Below are 16120 nucleotides of genomic sequence, written 5' to 3'. Positions count from 1 at the left end.
ATCACAAGAAAATATTTCCCTTGATATGATAATAAAAGCTGACCTTTCAATTGCTACAATTATATATCACAATATTAATCGAGCATTTTCAAATAGAAACATAATTTATTTACAGCAATAGAAATGTTTACAGAGACATTCCACAGTCTTATCATATCTTTTTCAGATTCTTGTGGTCTTCACGCAGTTAGCAGAAAGGAAAGTCAACTCCAGGTTATTCGGGATCACTGTCTACATCAGGGAAGTGGCCTCTGTGTTTGTCTGTTTCTGGCCTTCTGCATGTCACTAATGTTACCCCCTTCTGTCGCCGATGCTTGAACCTTCAGACTCCCACCATCTCAATTTGGGAACCTCCTCCCCAAAACCGCTCCCCTTCGCTATCGCTTTCTTGCCCTCGTCACTTGTCCAAGAGGAATCTCAGTGCCACGTTGCCTTCCTTGAGATGTTTAACCACACATGGAAAGGCACTAGATTAATGCAAGTGGCAGTTGCTGGCCCTGTCCAGAGAGGGCCCAACTATTGCCCCTCCTCTGGTGACAGCATTGGCACCCTTAGCCATTCAGGCTAACCTATGGTGTACAGGTCACAGTTGCGCTTATTTGGGGAGACCTTCGCCCTAAGGTGGTGTGGAGTGACCTGCCTTCACTCAGCACCTGGGGGTGGGGGGCTAGCTCCTTCACCCACTCCTTTGATGCCAGTCACCAGTGCCGCCCACCAGCTGTGGCGTCACCAGGGGACCATTTCCTGGCAAAGTTGAGGGGATAGATGGATCAACAGCAACACCGATCTAAGAGCTCTGCCCAAGTTGATGGCGGATACGGCCTCCTAGCCAAGAGGTTACCTGTCCATGCTGGTCTCTGCCAACCTGTTGTTCATGATGGCTAGGGCACCGACGCCTCGCGAGAAGCTGTTGTAGCGAGAGTGGCTTTGCCTGGGGCCTCCATTGGCGCTCTCGTAGAGCTGCTTCTGCATGATGGCCAAGGCAACCTTATTGGACGCCAAGAAATCTTTGACCGAGATCATCTCGCCCGACACCCGGCGCCCATCGGTGTCACTGTCGCCCACTGTCTCCATGGAAACGGCGTGTGGCCTGGCCTTTGCCGCCGCAGCCGGGTGAACGGCATTGCAGTGAGCCCTCGCCCTCCTCCGGCCCGGGCCTCGTCGGCAACCCTGGCACTCCATCCTCCTCAGCAACCAATTGAGGAACTGCTTGATGACGATGGAGGAGACGTTAAACAGGGAGTAGAGGCAGCAGACCCCCATCAGGATGAGAAGGAAGTTGCCCGCCCGGTACAGGCTTTGGTTGGCATATGTGGCCTTCTGGCTGCTTACCAAGTCGCCGAACCCGATGGTGCTGAAGGCGACGAAGCAGAAGTACAGTGACTCGACGTAGCTCCACCCCTCAACGGGCACGTACATGGCCGATGCGCAGCAGGAGATGAACAGCGTCGCTCCCCCGAGAATGGCCATGATGTAGTAGACCGAGGGCTTCCAGTCGTCCAAGCTGTCTGCCTCCCCCGAGGGGCTAGAACCTCGCCGGCCCTCAGAGGTCCCCGACAGTCCACTCCGCTGCCTCCTCCTCTCATGGAACCAGCGCAGGATGTAGGCCAATAGCGTGATAATCCGTTCCAGGAACAGGTTGAAGAACAGAATGGTGGCAGCGCAACCCACCAGGCCGTAGAAGATCAGGAAGACTCTCCCGCCGACAGTCACCGGGGTAGCCATCCCAAATCCTGCAGGAGTGGGGTTGGGGAAAGGGGTGGGAAATGAGCGGAAAGTACTCTGTAACTCCACTAGAAACTGAGGGGTTTCAGTTCACTCCAACTCAATGACCAACCAACAGCCAAATTAGTGACCAATTGCGTCCTGCAGCTTAATATACTGAGGCAAAGATTCTAATTATTGGCCAGAGGATGTTCTCCCCTCATGGGAGAATCCGGAAACAGAGGGCACAGTCTCAGAATAAAGGGACACCAATTTAAGACTGAGATGAGGAGGAATTTCTTCTCTCAGAGGGTTGCGGATCCTTGGAACTCCTTGCCAGAGAGAGCCGTGGGAGCAGAGTCTGTGCGTATATTTAAGGTTGAGATAGTTTGACTTTTGATCAGTGTAGCGAGGAGCCAGGAAAGTGGAATGTCAGTCAGCCATAATCCTATTGAATGGCGGAGCAGTTTCGAGGGGCCGAATGGCCTGCCCCTGTTCCTATTTCTAATGGTCTTAGGGACATACACACAAAGCTGCAAAATGGTTATGAACGACTCGACATAAAGTGCCGACAAAGCCTTGGGACTGGGGAATTCAAATTCAATTTAGTGATAAATGCGGAGGGAGGAAACATTGGCCTAATTAGCAAAGATCGTCGAACCACTCTCAAAACTCATCTGGTTCATTCGTCTAGGGGACGGGCAACAGTTGTTAGACCAGCCTGTGAGCGGATTAAAAAGGAAGTCGAAAGCCAGTCTCAATGCTGGTGATCAGAATTGCTAAATGTTATCATTTTAGCCATCGTTACAAACCCATCCACTTCACTAATGTCCTCCAGGGAAGGGAAATCTGCCGTCCTTACCCGGTCAGGTCCACAAGTGACTCCAGACCCACAGCGCTGTGTGGTTGACTCTTAACTGCCTCAGAAACGGCCCGAGCGAGCCACTGCATTGGATCAGCTGCTAAAAAAATGCACATCTACCACAGGGCTCAACTCAGTGTTACCTCCTCAAGGATGACAAGGGAGAATGCGACAAATACTGACTTTGTCAGGGACACCCATATCCCACAAATGAGTGAAAACAAGACATGGCCAGGGCCCATATAGGGTAGCACAGTGGCTCAGTGGTTCACACTGCTGCCTCGCCACACCAGGAACCCAGGTTCGATTCCACCTTCAGGTGACTGTGTGGAGTTTGCACATTCTCCCTGTGTCTGTGCGGGTTTCCTCTGAGTGCTCCCACAGTACAGCAATGTGCAGGTTTGGGTGGATTGGCCAGGCTAAATTGCCCCATGACCTGCAGGAGGGGTGGGTTAGCCATGGGAAATGCAAGGTGATAGAAACAGGAATAAGGTGGGATGCTCTTTGAGGGAATCAGTGTGGGCTCGATGGGCCTAAATGGCCTGCTTTCACACTGTAGGGGTTCTGTGAAGAGGCTTGCAGTAAGTGTTCCCAAAACAGGCTTGTAATGGGCCAATGTGAATAAACTGTGGTGGCAGAGCTGATTACCAAAGCTTGCATTTAAATCCACTGCTGTTCTGAGATTCCAAAATCCAACTCTAGGAAAGTCTGATGTCAGCTTGGACTATAGTCCAAGGGCCACATCATGGAGAGCGAGTGGGTGATATGGGCCCTGATATATGTGTTGCTGGAAGTTGGCTGTGTTCTTGTCAGCTGAGGCCAGCATTAGGGGTATTCCTGGTCTCATTGTATAGATTTGTTAGCAACACAGAGTCCACTAAAGCGAGGGAAATGCTTGGAGATATCTGTCCATGGCTTTATCTTGCCATGAGGTGACAGGATCATGTGACATTGGCATCACTTCCTGTGATGATGTATACTGTATCATTAGCATATTAAACAGTCAGACCCCTAAACCACAATGCCCACACTTCGCGCACACAAAAGTTACTTACTCCATCCAATTCCATTCCATAGTCCTTAAAGTCTCTGGGTGCAAACAAGCACTCTGGTCCTTATTTCAGGGCACAGACTGATGTGATATGCTATCTTTGCTTTTTCTCATCTTCTGACCAGCTGTATAAATTCACCTCTTTGGTTTTTAGGCTCATATCAGATTTCCAGCTTCTCTGCTCTGGAAATCAGATCTAAGTCAGTAACTGAAACTGGGGTTTAGGATCTTCTAGGAGAATTCAATGATTTTGCCCCCTTTGTATTGTAGGTTTGGGTTCAGTTGGTATGTGACTTAGAGCTCAATGCCTCCTGGCCCATGCAGTTATAAGCGCGATGACCTTTTCTCCAAACATTGTACCAGGAAGAACCAAAAGTGACTTGGAGCATGCCTCATTTCATTCTGTGGAGATAACTACAGTCTATTAGCATTTACTTGGTCCCTTGATGCCACCAGTAAATGGCATCTCCACATAGAACATAGAAAAGTACAGTACAGTACAGGCCCTTCGGCCCACGATTTTGTGCCGTGGAATAATCCTAATCCAAAAATAAGATAACCTAACCTACATTCCCCTCAATTCACTGCTGTCCATGTGCATGTCCAGCAGTCGCTTAAATGTCACTAATGGCTCCCCTTCCACGACTACCACTGGCAAACTATTCCATGCGCTCACAACTCTCTGGGTGAAGAACCTCCCTCTGACGTCTCTTCTATACCTTCTTCCTAACACCTTCAAACTATGACCCCTCGTGGCAGTCAATCCTGCCCTGGGGAAAAGTCTCTGGCTATCGACTCTATCCATGCCTCTCATTACCTTGTACATCATTGATATCTTCCATTTCATGGATCTTGCTAACTTTCGAGGACTTCTCTTGTGGCTTGTTGTCTACAAGATTGTGTGCCGAATGTAAAGAAAACAGCTTCCAGCCGATTATACATCACTGAGTCAATTTGTTTTTGGGGCATGGTTGCCCCTGACACCTCACCCTGACCAATTTTGCTTCCTGATTCCAGATTGTTTGCTCTGTTGAATTGCGGCTGTTAATGGCAGCGCCGGGGGGGGGGGGGTGGCCGTGGTGTTTCAGTGGTCAGCACTGCTGCCCCACAGCGCCAGGGACCTGGGTTTGATTCCACCCTCAGGTGTAGCGTGTGCACGTTCTCCCCGTGTGTCTTCCAGGTGCTCCAGTTTCCTCCCACAGCCCGAAGATGTACGGGTCAGATGGATTGGCCAAGCTAGATTGCCTAGTAGTGTCTAGGGATGTGCAAGCAGGGTGGGTTAGCTATGGAAAATGTCGGGTTACAGGAGTTGGGTAGGATGTACTTTGGAGGGGTGGTGTAGACGCAATAGGACAAATTGCCTGCTCCTGTGTTGTAGCGATTCTAAAAGAGTCAGCAGTTGACTGCACATGGTAAGACAAAGCTTCATCCTATGCTCTGACAGGAAATCCCTCCTTAAATCATTCTCCTTTCGAGTTGCTATATCGGCCTATACAGATCATGCATAGGATTTGCAATACTTCGCTCTTGTCTCCAGGCACATCAATTGAATTGACAATGTTTTCGATATATAGGGATTAAAATGGGTTCAATGCTTTCATTCCTTCCTCATGCGTGTTCTTTTCTTTTTCAATGTTTTTACCTGATAAGGAAATGAGCTGCAAGGCCTCCGATCAGTACATTGGCCAGCTCCTCGCCCATGTTCACAGCAAAGAAAGGCTGAGAGAGCTAGGGCTTTTCTCTTTAGAATGACAAAGGATGAGAGGTGACTTGATAGAGGTGTGCAGAATGATCAGAGGTGTAGATAGAGTGGACAGCCAGAGACTTTTCCTCAGGTGGAGGTAGCTATTATGAGGGGGCATAGTTTTAAAGTGAGTGGAGGTGGATATAAGGGAGACATCAGAGGTAGGTTCTTTACTCAGAGAGTGGTCGGGATGAGGAATGCATTGCCGGAGAGGGTAGTGGAGTTGGCCTCATTAAGCAGCTATTAGATATGCATATGGATGATAGTATAAGGTAGGGGTGGAGGTTAGATAGTCCTTAGGGATTAGGGTAAAAGTTTGGCACAACATCGTGGGCTGAAGGACCTGTTCTGTACTATGTTCTATGTTCTAAGGCCGGATCTTGGGAAATACCTTATAAATCTTCAGCCTCAACTCATTCACGTTACTGCGTGAGTGGGACGTACTGGAGACTTTCAGGTAATGGTTGAGACCTTTCTGTCCTGCTCTTTCCCTCGCTGCCACCATGTTATATTCCTGGAATCATTGTGTTGCTAAGGAATATTTACAGAATCTGCTGAGGTAAGGAAAACATTAACTATATTTAAGAAACATCTTAATCATACTGCGACTTCATCCTTGCAAGAGGAGGGCAAGATCATGAGACATGGCACATGTCCCCCGTTTATGTCCCATTACACAGTCAGATTTAACATTTTGTACCTTGTATCTTGGGAGTGAATTAAAAATACACGCCTCAGTGGAGTTATAGAGGTCTGCAGCACAGAATAAAGACCATTCGAGTCATTGAGTCAAAAACTATCACCCAACACACACCCAAATGTAATGAGAAGGGCCTCTCACTTGGACAGGGGAGAAAGGGAAATACTAGGAGGCAGTAGGCTGCATGCTGAACCATTTCTACTGAGAAGGATTCAGAGGAGAAATGAACAAAGACCAGTGATAGAAAACACAGGCAAAATTAAAATTTGACACTGAACTCCATGAGACATAAGCGCAGGATGGACGGATACTTGAACAAAGACACAGGCATTTAAGCAGCAATTTAAAAGACTCGACAAAAGCAGAGGTTTAAGAAATCAATTTCAGAGACTGAGACCCAGGCACAGGCGCCAATGGTGAAACCATTAACACTGGGGAAGTGTGAGCCAGGGGCAGCGCAAGGATCCCAGAGGTCAGAGGAATTGCAGAGCAAGGCCAAACGCTGGAAAATGGGATTAGAACAGTTAGGTGGCCGTTTTGATGAATTTGATGGAGCGAAGGGTCTTTATCCTGTTTTGCGGGCTTCAATGGGTGGAGAAGGTTACAGATGTGGGAGGGCTTGGTGTGAGACTGAGGAGGGATCTCTAAACAGCAAAAAGAACGTTAAAATTGAGGTGTTAGAACATAGAACATAGAACAGTACAGCACAGAACAGGCCCTTCAGCCCACAATGTTGTGCCGACCATTGATCCTCATGTATGCACCCTCAAATTTCTGTGACCATATACATGTCCAGCAGTCTCTTAAATGTCCCCAATGACCTTGCTTCCACAACTGCTGCTGGCAACGCATTCCATGCTCTCACAACTCTCTGTGTAAAGATGTTGTAGGACCAGAAACCAGTATCGGTCAGTCAACAAATAAGCAGGGAAACCGTAGATGAGATGAGGTTATTGGAAAGTCATAGAATCACATGGTACGGAAACAGGCCCTTCGGTCCAACCAGTCCATGCTGGCCGTTATCCCAAACTAAACTGCCCTGGGCAACTGGTCCTGGCCCTCCAAACCTTTCCTATTCACATACTTATCCAAAAGTCTTTTAAATGTTGTAACAGCACCCACACCCAACACTTCCTCTGGAAGGTCATCCCACACATTTATTCTGGGTAAAATATTTGCTCCCAATGCCTTTTTTAAATCTCTCTCCTCTCACCTTACAAATGTGCCCCCCAGTCTTGAAGTCCCCCACCCTGAGGAAAAGACACCTATCACTAACCCTATCTATACCCCTCATTGTTTTATAAACTTCTATAAGGTTGCCCCCCTCAACCTGCTACACTCCAGTGAAGAAAGTTCCAGCCTCTCCAGCCTTTCTTTACTACTCAAACCTTCCATACCCAGCCTGGTAAATCTCCTCTGAACCCTCTCCAGTTTAATAATATCCTTCCTATAGCAGGGCGTCCAGAACTGGACACAGGACTCCAGAAGAGACCTCACCAACATCCTGTACAACCTCAACACGACGTCCCAACTTCTATACTCAAAGGACTGAGCAATGAAGCAAGCGTGCTAAATGCCTTTTTAACCGCCCTGTCTATGTGTGACGTAAACTTCAAAGAATTATGTACCTGAACCCCTCGGTCCCTCTGTTCTACAGCACCACCCAAGGACCTACCAATAATTGTATAAGACCCACGCTTGTTTGTTGTATCAAAATGCAATACCTCACATCGATGAAATTTGAGGGTGCATACATGAGGATCAATGGTCGGCACAACATTGTGGGCTGAAGGGCCTGTTCTGTGCTGTACTGTTCTATGTTCTAACATCTACAGATGTGGATGGGAGCGATGAACAGAGATTTAATGATTTAGATTGAATTCCGTTTGCTTCTCCTCAGCCCATTAACCCGTTTGATCAAGATCCCTCTGTAACCTCAGAAACCTTCACCACTGTCCACTAAGCCACCAGTTTTGTTGTCGTCTGCAAACTTATTAACCGTCGCCTTCGATATTCCCATTACGCAGGTAAACAATGATGTAGAGGCAACGGTGTCGGACTGGGGTGGACAAGGTTAGAAATCATACGACACCAGGTCATAGTCCAACAGGCTTATTTGAAATCAGAAGCTTTCAGAGCGCTGCTCTTTCGTCAGGTTCCGAAAGCTTAAGATTTCAAGTAAACTTGTTACCTTGCAGGTAACAAAGGGATGGATGAGGGTTTGAGTAGCAGGCAAGCTAAAAAGAATGTGTTTAGCCTTGCAGTTCGAACGGTGTATAGTTTCTGCAAGTCCTTGCCAATGGTGAATGTGTTGTCACCTCATACTAATCAGCACCAACAGCAGGATCACCTATACCAGATAATTATATCTAGAAATTGTAATTAATGACGTTTGATATAACCTTTTGCTTTATAGCCCCAGCTGTTGATTTGTTTGAAATCCTCACATCTTAGTACTTGGGCACTGCTAATGGACTGAATTTTAATCGCTCTGTTCTATTAAGGCAACATTTGATGATAACTGTGCAATAAATGAATGGCAGCAGATCGACAGGACCAGAGTTAATTATTCAATCCATCAGGTCCTGATAAGAGAGAAAAAAAATTTCCATTGGTATCTTTCTCGCCTTAGCCCCCCAGTTTACTGCTTTTCAAATAAACATTTATCATTGCCTAGTGGGGAAAAGCCAACATGGCTGTGTGGCCAACCAAACCACATAGTCTGGGCACAGTAATAGCAAGGCAGCCACTCCTCCCACCCTGTAAAGTTCTAACAGGACTAGACAGAGTAAATGCAGAGAGGATGTTCCCAATGATTGAGAACTCAGAACCAAGAGTGGGGGGGTGGGCGGGGGGGAGGGGGGGTGGAGAGTGCGTGATGGTCTAAAGACATTTACAGTTGGCCGCTTTGGATTGAGTTGAGGAGAAATATCTTAACTCATACATTGGGGAGCCTGTGGAATTCTCTGCCACAGGAAGCGGTTGAGATCAAAACATTGGATGCTTTCAGGAAGGACATATATAGTTCTTAGGGATAAAGGGTATGGGGGAGAAAGAGCAAGAACAGGGGGCCAAGTTCGATGATCAGCCATGACCATACTGAATGGTAGAGCAGGCTCAATGGACTGTTTAGCCCACTCCTTTTCTTTCTACGTTCATTCACAGGCTGAGGGGCATCCCTGGTCAGGCTGCATTTATTGCCCAGAGGGCAGTAAAGAGCCAACCACATTGCTGTTGGTAAGGAGTCACATGTAGGCCAGACCCAATAAGGATGGCAGTTTCCTTCCCTAAAGGACATTAGTGAGCCAGATGGGATTTTCCCAACAATCAGCAACAGATTCACAGTCATCATTAGACTCTTAATTCCAGGTATCCATTGAAATCAAACTCTACATGGTGAGATTCGAACCCGGGTTCCCAGGATGTCATCTGAATCTCTGCATTAACAATCCAGCGATAATACCATTAGGACATCACCTGCTGGTCCCATTTTCCACATTTCTACATTTGGCCACTGCGTTCGAATGAACTGCAGGAGCGAGGGTGAAAGTGGGGTTAAGTGAAGTTGAGCTCAGTGCCATGAGTGAAGGGAGTGGATACCTGGAGGATGTTCCCTCTTGTGGGAGAGACTAAAACAAGGGAATACAGATTAAGGATAAGAGGTTTCCGTTTGAAGGCATAAATCTTATCTCTGAAATAATCATCAGTTTGTGGTAATCTTTTCTCCAGAAGGGAATGGAGGTCAGGCCTTTGAATTTATTTGAGGGCCATTTCAATAGATTTTTGATAGACAAGGGAGTCAAGAGTTACAGTGGGAGAGGTGGGAAAGCGGAGTTGAAAATACGGTCAGAGCAGCTATACCTTGTTGAATGGAAGCCACTTTTTCTAGGTTTGCTGGTGGCCCAGTGGTTCGCGCTGCTGTCTCACAGACTTCAGCAAATTTCTGTGTGGAGTTTACAATCCTCTCTTTATCTGAGTGGGTGTCCTCCCACAGTCCAAAGATGTGCAGGTCAGAGTGGATTGGCCGCACTACATTACCCCATAGTGACCCAGCATGTGTAGGCTAGGTGGGTTAGCCATGGGGAATGCAGGGTTACAGGGATAGGGTAGTGGGGGTTGGGTCTGAGTGGGTTGCTTTTCAGAGGGTTGGTGTGGACTCAATGGGCCAAATGGCCTGCTTCCACACTGTTGGGATTATATTCTTAGTGTCCAGGGATGTGTAGGCCAGGTGGGTCAGCCATGAGAAAAACCACATATAGGGATTGGATTTAGGTGGGGTGCTCTTCAGAGGGTCAGTGTGGAGTGAGTGGGCTGAATGGCCTGCTTCCACACTCCTGGGATTCAAATAAAAACTAACCACCAGCAAAATCTTCTGCTTCATATTTACTGTTTGACCTGGGGAGCAATTTCCAGCTTTAGTTTCAGGTTTTCAGCATCCTCAGTGTTTCTTGCCTTGTTTTACACAGTTTCTCGCTGCCTAGAATATAATCTTACCAGGGACTGCTCACAATATTCCATGCTTTCAAACCATCTTGACTCCGAGGAAGGGTCCTACCAGACTCACAACGTTAATTCTTAATTGTCTCTCCACAGACGTTGTCAGACCTGCTGAGTTACTCCAGAAAATGTCTGCCCTCCTTTCAGATTTCCACAATATTTCGCTTTTGGATTTCCTCCGCTCCCCCCTCCCTATTCCACTCAAATCTCCACATTAATCCGATCTTCACCCTCCACAAGTATATTGCTGTATGTTCGACTCACTGTGTACACCCAGGCACTGTCTTAGTCCCCAGCTCCACCTTCAGGTTTAACAACCCTTTGAAAAATAAAGCATTGGCCTGAAATAAATGTTAGCACACAGCCACAAATTTCTTGAAAATACTTTTGTCCAAATGTGTGAAGCATTGTCCCATTGACTTCAAGGCATGTGACCACAGGTGACCCAATGTGTCCAGTCTGCATGGCCTGACGATGGAAAGATTTGAAGAATTGTCAGCATAGACGCGAGGGGCCGAAGGGCCAGCTCCTGTACTGTTCTGTATTCTTGTTCTGAACATGTCAGAAAGGGGAAGGTGGGGGGGGGTTAACAACAGTGAGGCTACATTTTGAGTACTGGTCTCCCCAGAATTGAAAAAGGATCTAATGCCATTAGGAGCAGTTCACAGAAGATTCACTCAACTCATTCCTGGAATGGAAGGGAATTACCTTCGGTGGAATGATTAAACTGGGCCTTTATTGATTGGAATTTAGATGTTGTGATCTTACTGAAATATATGAGATTCTGAGGGGGGGCTTTGAGACTTCTTTGAGGGGTGGCACAGTGGCTCAGTGATTCGTACTGCTGCCTCACAGCACCAGGGACCTGGGTTCGATTCCAGCCTCGGGTATTTGTTTGTGTGGAGTTTGCATGTTCTCCCTGTGTCTGAGTGGGTTTCCTCCCACAGCCCAAAGATGTAGGGTGGACTGGCCACACTGAATTACCCCATCGTGTTAGGTTAGATGGACTAGCCATGGGGTTACATGAATAGGATGGGGGGTAGAGGTAAGTCTGAGCAAGATGCTCTTGGGAAGGTTGGTATGGACTCAGTGGGTCAAACAGCCTCTTCCTGCATTGTTGGTATTAACAGGGTGGATGGCGAAAGGATGTTTCCGCTGGTGGGAGAGATTAGAGCAAGGGGACAGAGAAGGTCATCAGTGTACTGTAGCAGAGGCTGGATCATTGAATAGATTCAAAGCCAAAGGGTTATGGGGTTGGGGGAACAGTTTAGGGTAATAATGGGGTGGGGGCTGGGGAGAGACAGGAGAGTGGAGTTGAGACCTCTACCATCAATGATTCTATTGGAAGGTGCAACAGGCCTTGAAGGGCTGAATGCTCCACTCCTGCTTCCAATGTCCTGATGGGCAGAAAGTCTGGAAATGCAGCAACTCAGTAAAGTTCATGGACAGGGGAATATAGCATCTTAGAATGAGGAAACAAGCCATTCAGCCCATACCAACCCTCCAAACAGCATCTTAATCAGACACTTTCCCAACAACCCTCTATTTGAAACGACTAATCCACCCTAGCCTGGACACTCTGGGGCAACGTAGCATGGCCAATCCACCCTAACTTGCACAGCTTTGGGCTGTGGCAGGAAACCGGAGCGAACCCTCACAGACACGGGAGAGCATGCAAACTCGACGCCGACAGTCACCCGAGGGTGGGATCGAACCTGGCTCCCTGGCGTTGTGAGGCAGCAGTGCTAAGCACAGAGCCACTGTCTCTGGCCAAGAGCTAAGTGGGGTTGAATGAAGCAGAGTTTGATGAGGGCTCCTCTCCAGCTCACGGTTTAGCAACGACTGCACGGGTTTCGAAAGCTGCTCAGCTCTGCACCCACCCCCGGCTTCCTCTCTCCGTGGCCCAGTTTGTGGATGTGCTGCCCAGCATGGCGCCAAACAGGTTCAATCTGTACTCTATCAGCTAGTCGACCTGCAGAGATGGTGCAGGGTATCCGACTGTGAACGCCGGAGTTATTTTTACAGGTCTATGGGAATGGAACAGGGGAAAGCGATGGGCCAGAAATGAAACAGACGCAACAGGAACAAATGATTTCGCATCCCCCACCCCCGCTACTCATTAATACCACCTCCTTCTGGAAAGTGGAGACATGTACATGCAAGAATGTGTTGGGGGTAGGTGGTCAGACGCTGGTGTGATGCCTCTCATTGTTGACCAGCCGACCTTCACCATCAAGGCTTGCTGGACAGTATCGCACATCTGGGCCCTAAGACCAAGTCCAGGACGTATATTGAAGTTGGAGCTGGAGAGCTGACTGAAACGGGGCAGGGAAACAGGCAGGAAAGTGGAGTTGAGAACACAACCTGATCAGCCATTGAATGGAACAGCAGTCTCAAATGGGCTGAATGGCCTACTCCTACATTTTGCAGAGAATTGCACAGCGCAGAACAGGTCCTTCAGCCCATCAGGTTCGCACCGATGCAACCTACATTAACCCTGCAAATACACCAGAGAACTACCAATGCTGGAAATCAGAAACAAAAAGCAGAAATTGCTGGAGAAACTCAGCAACTTTGAAGAAGGGATGCAAAATGCTAACACTGTTTCTCCGTCCATAGAGGCTGCCAGGCCGCTCAGCTCTTTTAACTGTGAGACTACACAGGTCTCACATTTCAGCCCTCAGCCCACAGTCTTGAATGTTATGACACTTCGAGTGCTCGCCCAAGAGTTTTTTTAATGGTTGTGAGGTCTCCCGCCTCAATTACCCTGCATTCCTGGCCACCACCAGCCTCCGGGTGAAAACACTTCCCTCAAATCCCCTCTATACCTCCCGCCTTTCACTTCCCAATGATTCCCCTTGTTACTGACCTTTTGACCAGGGGAATCAGCTACTTTCTTTCTGCCCTTTCCCACCCCCTCATAACCTTACACGCCTCTATCACGTTCACCCTCAATTTTCTCTGCTCCAAAGAAACCGACCTGGGGAGGGGAATAGTCAAAGATCAATGGGATGGTTCACATTGTCGAACAGCTCAGTCACAAGTATGTACGCGTGTCTATGTCCGTGTGTGTGTCTTTGTGAGTGTGTGTCTATATAAGTGTGTGTTTATGTGAGTGTGTGTCCATGTATGTGTGTTTGTGTACCCGTGTCTGTGTGTGTGTGTCTGTGTGTGTGTATGTGTGTGTGTGTGCCTATGTTTGTGTTTGTCTATGTGAGTGTATGTGTGTCCATGTATGTGTGTTTGTGCATATGCGTGTCTATGTGTGTGTGTGTGTATGTGTGTGTGTCTGTGTGTGTGCCTATGTGTGTGTTTGTCTATGTGAGTGTATGTGTCCATGTATGTGTGTTTGTGCTTACGCGTGTCTATGTGTGTGTGTGTCTGTGTGTGTGTGTGTGTCTGTGTGTGTGTGTGTATGTGTGTGTGTGTGTTTGTCTGTGTGAGTGTATGTGTGTCCATGTATGTGTGTTTGTGCTTACGCGTGTCTATGTGTGTGTGTGTGTCTGTGTGTGTGTATGTGTGTGTGTGTGTTTGTCTATGTGAGTGTATGTGTGTCCATATATGTGTGTTTGTGCATACGCGTGTCTATGTGAGTGTGTGTGTGTTCGTGGGTAAGGATGTGAAGTGAGAGAATGAATCTCCATTCCCACAGAGCTAGTGAGTTTTTAACTTGGAAAGAGGCCACTCAACCCATTGCTTCTGTGCTAGTCGCAAACATCTGTCTAATCTTAACCAAAAAACTGAAAGCATTGCAGATGCTGGAAATCAGAAAGAAAGACAACATTTGCTGGAGAAAGTTGGCAGGTCTGGCAGCAGGTCTGGCGAGAGAAACAGTTAGCGTTTCATGTCTGGTGACCATTCCTGTGATCTTTTCAGTCCCATTTTTCAACGCTGGGCCCATCGTCTTGTCTACTACGGCCGAACTCATTGCCTCAATACTTCTGAACTATCTCAAGGGTTTCTATCTCTATCAGGGAGCAAGTTCCATCACCTTCTGGGTGAAAACCAATTTCATCAAATCTTCACTAAAGCCCCCTACTCATCTTAAATCGACAGCCCCTCGCCCTGGTTATTAACCCCTCGACCACAGGGGCAAACATTTCCCCATATCCATCACGTCCATGCCCCTTTAAACTTTGTGTTGTGAAGAAAGTAGCTTATATGTTAAAATTTGGAAATTTCAACACAAGAACTGTCTCACTATTTCATTAGTTCACATCAACCACAAATTCCTTTTAGAATTTTACGCTGTGGAAAATAATAGCTCAGGAATTAAAATTTGGAAATTTCAACACAATAACTGACGACCTTATCAAAAGCACTAGGTTATAGTCCAACAGATTTATTTAAAATCACAAGCTTTCGGAACACAGCCTGATGAAGGGGCCATGCTCTGAAACCCAGTCAGTTTAAATGAACCTGTTGGGCTCTAACTTGGCATTGTATGGCCTTCTGATTTTGTCTACACCAGCCTAACACTGGCACCTCCGCTGCAACACCAGCTAAGGGAAATGGGCAGTTCATATCAGATCTTCCACTTGTGCTGTGGATTGAAACAAAACTTAGGAATTAAATTTGGAAATTTCAGCACAGCAAATTCTCTCACTACCTCATCAGCTAAGGAATTCACATCAGCTCCGCGTTGTCTTAGAATAGGCTTCCGAATGAAATAGAATCAGCATTCCCAAGCGTTTTAAGCGTCTCTGGTTAATTTCAGCGCTGCCTTTGGCTCTTGAGCTGGGAACACAGCTGTGTGCCCACACTGACTTTGCAGAAGTGGTTAAGAGATTCAATACTGACCTATAGTGGACACCACCGTCCCCACAAAATAAAAGGCTCCAGTGAAGTCCCATCTGGGTCGAAGGGGATCCACCCTGATACCGGCTAAACTGGCTTGCTCATACTCCCTGAGGAAGGCGCCTAGCTCCAGGCGGCTGATGTTGTGGCACCGGGTAAAGTTGGTGAACGTTCTGCTCCATGCCCGCTGTGCCCGCAGCTCCACGGGCCGCTCTATGCTTGAGAACACCGCCGCCCCGCACACCAGGTACAGCAGGATGAACAGTGCCAGCAACGCGAAGCGAGCGTTATCCTCATTCAGCCTGAGCACGGGGCAACGAACTGCCCTGCTCCCTCCCATAGCGCCGGGCTCCTCACTGGGAGAGAGCAGTCTGTGTGTTGCCCGCAACTCCACCCCCACCCCCCGCCAGCCCTTTAGAGATTTCACAAGCCCTTCTCCTAATGAGCATCAGCCACTTTCGACCAGAGCCTCTTGTGTGTCCAAATATGGAACAACTCCAGCTCTTACAGCTGGAAATGGAAATCGGACCACAATTTCATTCCCCCAAGGGCAAGATAGACTGGCATTGGAGCCAGTTCAGAGAAGGTTCACTCAGCTCGTACAGGGTATGGAGGGCTCATGCTCATCTACTAATCAAAAAATGAATTGTGCATGCTGGAAGTCAGAAATAAATTCAGAAATTGCCGGGTGCATCTGTGTAGAGAGAAACCATTTTAATGCTTTGGCAGCATGGTGGCTCAGTGGTTAGCACTGCTGCCTCACGA

General features: G+C 47.7%; 1 protein-coding gene across 1 annotated transcript; it reads right to left on the bottom strand.

Annotated features, from left to right (window-relative positions):
- Positions 1-837: 837 nt before the first annotated feature.
- Positions 838-15695, bottom strand: LOC125447684 (potassium channel subfamily K member 13-like). The gene is made up of 2 exons (XM_048522301.1): positions 15359-15695; positions 838-1733 (listed from the first exon to the last, which is right to left on the bottom strand). The coding sequence occupies exons 1-2, from the start codon at positions 15693-15695 to the stop codon at positions 838-840; spliced, it is 1233 nt and encodes a 410-aa protein (XP_048378258.1).
- Between the last annotated feature and the right edge of the window lie 425 nt (positions 15696-16120).

This window comes from Stegostoma tigrinum, chromosome 39 (assembly GCF_030684315.1).
Source record: "Stegostoma tigrinum isolate sSteTig4 chromosome 39, sSteTig4.hap1, whole genome shotgun sequence".
Classification (NCBI taxonomy): Eukaryota; Metazoa; Chordata; class Chondrichthyes; order Orectolobiformes; family Stegostomatidae; genus Stegostoma; species Stegostoma tigrinum.
The sequence above is the reverse complement of the archived record's forward strand: the minus strand, read 5'-3'. Positions and strand labels throughout refer to the sequence as shown.

Excerpts from the sequence above, each read along its gene's own strand:
- LOC125447684 (XM_048522301.1), bottom strand. The coding sequence starts at position 15,695 with ATGGGAGGGAGCAGGGCAGTTCGTTGCCCCGTGCTCAGGCTGAATGAG. Across the intron at positions 1,734-15,358 it reads GACGGTGGTGTCCACTATAG|GATTTGGGATGGCTACCCCG; the intron begins GTCAGTATTGAA and ends CCACTCCTGCAG.